The sequence below is a fragment of the Belonocnema kinseyi genome, chromosome 9 (assembly GCF_010883055.1).
Source record: "Belonocnema kinseyi isolate 2016_QV_RU_SX_M_011 chromosome 9, B_treatae_v1, whole genome shotgun sequence".
NCBI lineage: Eukaryota > Metazoa > Arthropoda > Insecta > Hymenoptera > Cynipidae > Belonocnema > Belonocnema kinseyi.
The window spans coordinates 37,061,310-37,068,233 of record NC_046665.1 but is presented as its reverse complement, the minus strand read 5'-3'; the positions used below and the strand labels follow the sequence as shown (position 1 = coordinate 37,068,233).

Here is a 6,924-nt window from a genome sequence, read left to right as displayed (position 1 = left end):
GGGGTGTCTTGCGCGCTAAAGTAAAAACAAATTTGCAATCCATTTTTGGACCACCTTAATGTCACATTCATCTTTAAAAATAGAATATTTCATATTTAAGTATTTTTTATCTGGAAGTATTTTTTGAACTTGAATTTTCAAATAAATTATTTGTAGTAGCTGCTTTTGTTTTTAATTCTAGACTTTTACTAAATAATATTACTAAAACTAGAATTATTAGATTTTTATGTCGGAAAATCTTATTAAAATTTATATATTTTTTAATTATAATAAATCTGAAAGTCATACATGCTTTATACTTGAGAGCGTCACAATTTACACAGAAATCCCTACTAAATTAGATAATTTATTTAAACATTTAAATATTAGAATTTAAATTTAAAAAAATGTAAATTTAAACCTTTTTAAGTGCACCTATTCATTAACTGTGTAAAACCAAACAAAAATATTCCTAAGTTAGCCCTGGATTTTCAACGAAACAGATTGGCTGAAATTTGTTGGACAAGATCCAAGCGGCTCAATGCCTCAATTGCCTAGGGCATACATGCTGTAGATATTTAGGGTAAGATTCCAGTTTAAGTGGATTAGGCGGGTGAGATTTTTCAAAGCGTTTGAGCGTGCGAGTATAAGTAACAGTCTGTGTGATTGTATAATTTTAAACATAAATTAAGTGCAGTGATAACACATAAAATATCCCGGCTAGGACCCGGATAAATCTTTCCAAACACCCCGTACAGGTTCCGGATATCCCGGATACAAAATTGTATGCCGATTAGATCCCAGCGAGAACCGGATAAGACCCGGAAAGAATTTCCAAAGGCTCTGTAAAGGTCCCGAATACGAAATTGTATACCGAAAAGACCCTGACTATAAATTGATAATACCCGGATAGAATTTTCAAGAACTATGTATATATCTCAGATACGACACGATATCCGGATTTTATCCATTATTTTAAGCGGTGGTTAAACTAAAAAATACCTAATAGGCTCTACGATTGGACAAAGAAGGCAAAGAAGAAGAAGAAATATTGAATAGACAGAGAGAGAGTCGGATGGTCTCTGTCTATCTCACATTGTAGGAAGAGAGGTCCGATCAACTTCAAGCATCGGAGTCTCTCACTGTATTGTTTTCTCAACTCCAACTGACCGCAAACGTTTTTAAGTGCATACAAGCAGGAAAACATTTATTTTAACGTGCAACAGCAATCATCCTTTCTCATTTCCGTTAAATATTTAGTTTACCCATGTTACTGTATTATAGAAAAACAATTTTCAAAACATTTTTTACCACACAGTAAAATCCACCGGAAATGGTTCATACCTGTCTGAATGTTTACTTTCGGAGAGCCGGGATTTATCGTCACAGTCAGTCCCAAAACCGACACTAAATCCAGGTTTCACTGTACTTGTGAAATAGCTCCAACATTACGTATGCTTTATACTATGTTGTGTTTTGAGGTTGCGCTCGAGCTCTTATAAAAACCCGACATTTTTTTAACAGTATTTTTTACTTTTCGCGACTCGTAGAAAATCGCAAGTACATTTTCTAATATAAATTGTTTAAAAAATCCATTTTTTATTGCAAAATTTGAAACAGCACAACCAGTAATAACTCGCGGTTGCATCCGACTTTATTAGAAGTACTCGTTTGCCTGAATGTTTAGCCAGGGGTGAGGTAACCCGAAGAAAACCACCTGCCGGTTTTTCGAAAGTCGAGTTTGAAGGCAAATATTCGACCCTACCCATCGTATGCACACAATCATCCCCAGCGTCAAACCTGCCTGTCGATATTAGTTAAAAAGCCGCGACTACACAACCTGATCGCACGTCTTCCATCCGAGTGCTATACACGTTCAAAATGGCTTCACATCTGTACTTCCTTTCTGGAAATCTATACGGGATCGTGACACTACTGTTACCAGAAATATTAACCAGAATAATTTAAATCAGAAAAAATCAATCAGAATTCATTAAGTAGAATTTTCTAATTATCTCAACCATAATTTGAGATTATAATAACTAGAAATTTTTTAATTAGACGCGCCTAGGACTTCTGCTAGAAAATTTCTTTGAGTGAAATTTTTGAAGTTTTAAATTAATTTGATGCAAAGTCAGAACCATTTTTAGAGAGGATTTTTTCTTTTTTCTGATTCATCATTTAATAATAAAATTTCATTTAGCGCCAAAAAGCGAGTGCTATAGTGGTTCTTCAACGTCATTGTAAAATATAGACTTATAACATGATGGGCATGTCAAGTTTATATACATAAGTTCACATGTATTCCAGTCTTCCTTCTAAAAAGTCACAAAAATCTATATTCTGATAAAATGTTACACATAGTCAAGTGTATACAACACAAAATACTAGATTTGAAATAGGGGGCACAATTAGGACACAAAAGTGTAATACTGCTCTATAGCTTAAGATAATATTATATTTTGAACGTAAAAAAACATTACTGTGTTAAGGATTTTGTCCCAAAATCTTGGGTCACCTATTCCGTTTTCTATTTTTGAAATTGTACAATACCATAATACATTAGACGGTAGTGTATTATATTAAGAACTTTTGAGCTTATTTAAAAGGGAAAGCAGAATATTACAAGTATATTAATAGTCTACAATTTTTTCTCTTTGAGGGTTAATACTTTAAACTGCCTGAAAAAGAATTTATAAAACATTACTTAATTGATAATAACACAGGCACATGAAAAAAAGTTCATTTCCGCCAGGCGAGTTAAACATTTCTATACGGTTTTGGGGTCGCTGAATCCGAATCCGGTGCTGGTTTGACTGGGCCAGGTCGCGTTTCGTTCCTAACTTCAAAAAAATTTTGAGAGTTGGAACATTCATGGAAACACCCAGAAAGAAAAGCGTATATGTTTTCAGGGCCGCTGAGTCCAAATTTAAGGTCATTTGATTCGGCGAGGTTGCATTCCATTCATAACCTAAACAAAATTAAAACACTAAAAATTATTCTCGAAATAAATGGTTTGTATTCAGCGTCCGGTACATAGAACTTGTTAGTCATTCTTTGAGCATGGTTATCAGTCTGCAGCACAAAATCCTGCTGCCTTGACAGATACTGTGACGATGACAACTGCCACGAAAGGAGATGTGCAGCATAATTCGTTCTCAGATTTGTTGAGGTAACGAAGCCAGCGAAGGCGCGCTGCCTTGCAGGTAAATATTTGTTATATGTGAATATGTTAGCAGATTACTGTTGGACATTGCAAAGAGAGGTTGTTCAAAAAGAGGTGAAACGTCATAGAAACACCCTGCATAGATCCTTCGAGAATAAAAGAATAAGATATCATTGGAAAAAATAAAATAAAATTTTCTTTCACGTGCCAGGGACAGTTTTCGTCGTTTAAATTCATTTTTTCCAAGGTTATGAATGGAATTCGACCTCGCCAAGTCAAATGACCTTTAAATTTGGACTCAGCGACCCTAAAAACATATAATCATTTGCATTCTAAGTGTTTCGATTAATATTCCAACTTTCATGATTTTTTTGAGGTTGAGAACGAAATTCGACCTGACCGAGTCAAACCAACCCCGGATTCGGATTCAGCGACCCCAAAACCGTATAGAAATGTTTATCCCGTCTGGTGGACAAGACCCTTTTTTCGTGTGCCTGTGTAATTCAGATTATATAAAATTTGAATAAAGCGTTATTCATTTATTTTTCGTATTTTTTCTCATTAAGTAGAAACATGTATATTTCTACAGTATGTAATTTTCAAGTTCAAGTTCAACTTCCTGCCCCTTGAAGAGAAAAATTCGTCAAATATTGTAAATATGTCTGCAATATCCTGTGCAAAATTTATTTTCAAAATGAAGCTACACCTACTTAATTGAATGTTTACTATTTCGGAAGATATTAATATATATTTTTAAAAGAAATTTAAAGCTTTTGTCAGTTTCTCTTTTAGAATTTACAAATTAATCTAATCTTTGATTTGTTAGACTCAGAATTCCATTTGGTTTCGTACTTTTTTCAAAAAATTATCAACTCTAAATTAACAAAATTCACACCCCATAAATAAATGCCGGAAAATAGGTGTTTCTACACTAACCGTCGTTAATATACATATGTATGGGGGGGGGGGGGATTTTTACTTTTTCTTTCGAGATTGTGTTTCTCATCCGTAATTTAGTATTTTCAAGTTTTATAATTTAGCAAACAAATTCTGCTGGACAAAACACAAACCTGGTACGGTGGGGTGAGGTTGACACATTTTGGCAGCGGCTTGCTGACAAACCTAAGGATTTGCAACGTCTTTTTTCAGAATGGCTAATCTTTTCTGAAAAATATTATTATTTATAAGTACGAGTTTGCATATAAAGACTAATTTATATGTATCTGAATTCGCACGATATAAATTTTACTTTATATTCACCTAAAATTAACTTTACAAATAAATGACATGAAAATTAATGTACCTGATTTTTCAGACTCCATCGTTTTAACCGTACGAAATTCTTCCACTTCCTCTTTGGTAGTTCTCTCAGGCAATCTTAATTCCTCTCGATCAAATATGGGTTTTACACCTTCATCTATTATGATAAGATCAAAAATTATGATAAAATTGAATTTAAATTATTTCATATTCAAAAAGCATATTGGAAAAAAAGATGAGAGCTTACAATTGCTCAACACATTTTTATATTTTAAAAATTATAATAAAACGTATGTAAACGGAAAAAAACGATATAGCTGAGATAACTATATTTTGGTCCTAGGAACTAGAAACTATAGTTTTTGTACCAACACTACCAGATGGTCCTCACAAATATATCAGTATAGGCGTAGCAAGTATACTAGTATTCGTAAACGTCATATATTGTCCTACGAAGGATACAGTTTCGTTGACGTGACAATACGTGATATGACAATTTATTCCAAAGTTATGGTGCTATTCAACCAAAAATCTAGACACACACACATTTGCGAAAACCTGTTTTTCTTGTTCAGAAGATCTCAAAATGCTTTTAGCAACAAAAAAAAACGCCTCGAGCAAATTACGCTTTCCTTCCAGTTTGAGGTTAGAGTCGCATGTGTATGCGAAGCAGTGTATTGGTTCCGCGACGAATCAGTATAGTTATCCCACCTATACCGTATGGTTCGAAACACTATATACTCGTATTTTGCTGAACTGAATTTTTACATAGTTTAAACTTCAAATTTTTCAATTATTATTGGAGTAGCCTTGGTTTTGATGACTAATCAACGAAAAGGACTGTTTCCCACTGAAATTATCCGACAATAAACAGTGATTCCAAAATTGGATATGAGACACTAAATAAAAATGTGCGTAATTGTTAATAACAATTTTCATAACCATGTTACAACCTGCGGTAGGTCCTCAATTTTATTGTTTCGTCATCACAATAAATGTCACTCCAATAATAATCGAAGAAAATCAATTTTTTTCTAAGGGGAAGCGAACGATTGGGAGACTTTTTAATTCAATTATTGTTAATAACATTGCTCTGCAAATTTTAATTTTTTGATGCGAATAAGGTGACACCTAGTATTTCCGAATAAATTTTTCGTGCTGAATACAAATCTGGGTTCAAAAACTTCCCATCACGTCACGTTTTTGAGAAAGTAGGGGTTGTAACCCCTGAAACGGCGTTTTTAGCCATTTTTTAATAATTGTAGACCTGAAACATGACGTACTACAAACTTTGATAATATCAGAAATTAAAGGGTGAAACAAGCTCTTTTAAATGAGCCCTATGTTAACCCTTGTGTTGCCACCCGGGTACCCGGGTACCCATCGGCATACGTTTGGTTAAATAACTTTTTTTCTAATAAAGATAGGCCGAATGCTTCTCGAATCAGCATGATTTAACGGATTCTGTATCGAAATTTGCATTGCACATATTTTTAGAAATTTTTTAGCTTGAAATATCTTGCAATTAAAAAAAAAAGCACGGTGGAGCCACCCGGGTACCCCGACAGAAAAGGCATGATTTTCATACAGTATATCGTAAAAATAATGTTTGTTATAATAGTATATGAAGTAAATATGGATAATTTTATAAATAATAACAAAATATATACATAGTTAATTGAATTTTCTTGAATTCTTGGACGTAATACCAAGCCTCCTCGGAAACAAGAAATTTGCGATGTAGCTGCGCACGTTTTATGTCTGTTTCAGTACTACCAAGGTCACTGCACATTATTAAATTATTATATTCAAGTAGGACTACCTTCCTAGAATATGGATAATTAAACATTGATTGAATACACATAGTTACTTCAAGTTACACTGGACTTTTAACAACAGTTTCATACACGGGTGGCAGACGCTGTGAGTTGTTTTGGGTGGCAACACAAGGGTTAAATTGATCGCATGTGCCTTTAGAGCGGAGGGTGTGTTTTAATGTTTTAATTAACCTTGTACTATACCAGCTTCCAATATTAAAGAAAATCCGTTTGAATTTCAAAAAATCGTCCGCCATATTGGATCCGCCATTTTGAATTTTCTAAATGTAACTGCATAGACGTAATCAGCGACCCTTAAGGGCATGTGACACGGCTAAATTCCTATATTACCGACCACAGTTTTTCAGTACACTGAATTTTTTTTGAAACTAAGAACTTTTTTTGTAAATAAAATATCGAGCTGAAACTTTGGGAAATGTATTAGAGTACAATAAAGTACATTTAGGTACTGCATTTTGGTAGGAACTTCACTGAAAATTATTTCATCTTTTTTCTGAACCTCAACATTTTTTGAACGTTCGAACTTTTTTTATACATAAAATATCGGCCTTAAACTTTGAGAAATGCAAGAGCCGAAAAAAAACTACGTTTAAGTACAAAGCTAAATAATAAAAGATGTAAAAAAATATATTTCAACAATCAATTCCAACGGCATCAGCCGGTAACGTTGTACACGAAAAT

General features: G+C 33.6%; 1 protein-coding gene across 1 annotated transcript in view; it reads right to left on the bottom strand.

Moving 5' to 3' along the window:
• LOC117179655 (RNA-binding protein 25-like) overlaps positions 1–6,924 on the bottom strand; it is a 50,335-nt gene that overhangs the window by 35,639 nt on the left and 7,772 nt on the right. Inside the window, exons 4-5 of the mRNA XM_033371665.1 lie at positions 4,449–4,562; positions 4,216–4,309 (exon numbers count right to left, since the gene is read on the bottom strand). Of these exons, the coding sequence (XP_033227556.1) occupies positions 4,216–4,309; positions 4,449–4,562 (208 nt within the window). The remainder of the gene's footprint in view (positions 1–4,215; positions 4,310–4,448; positions 4,563–6,924) is intronic.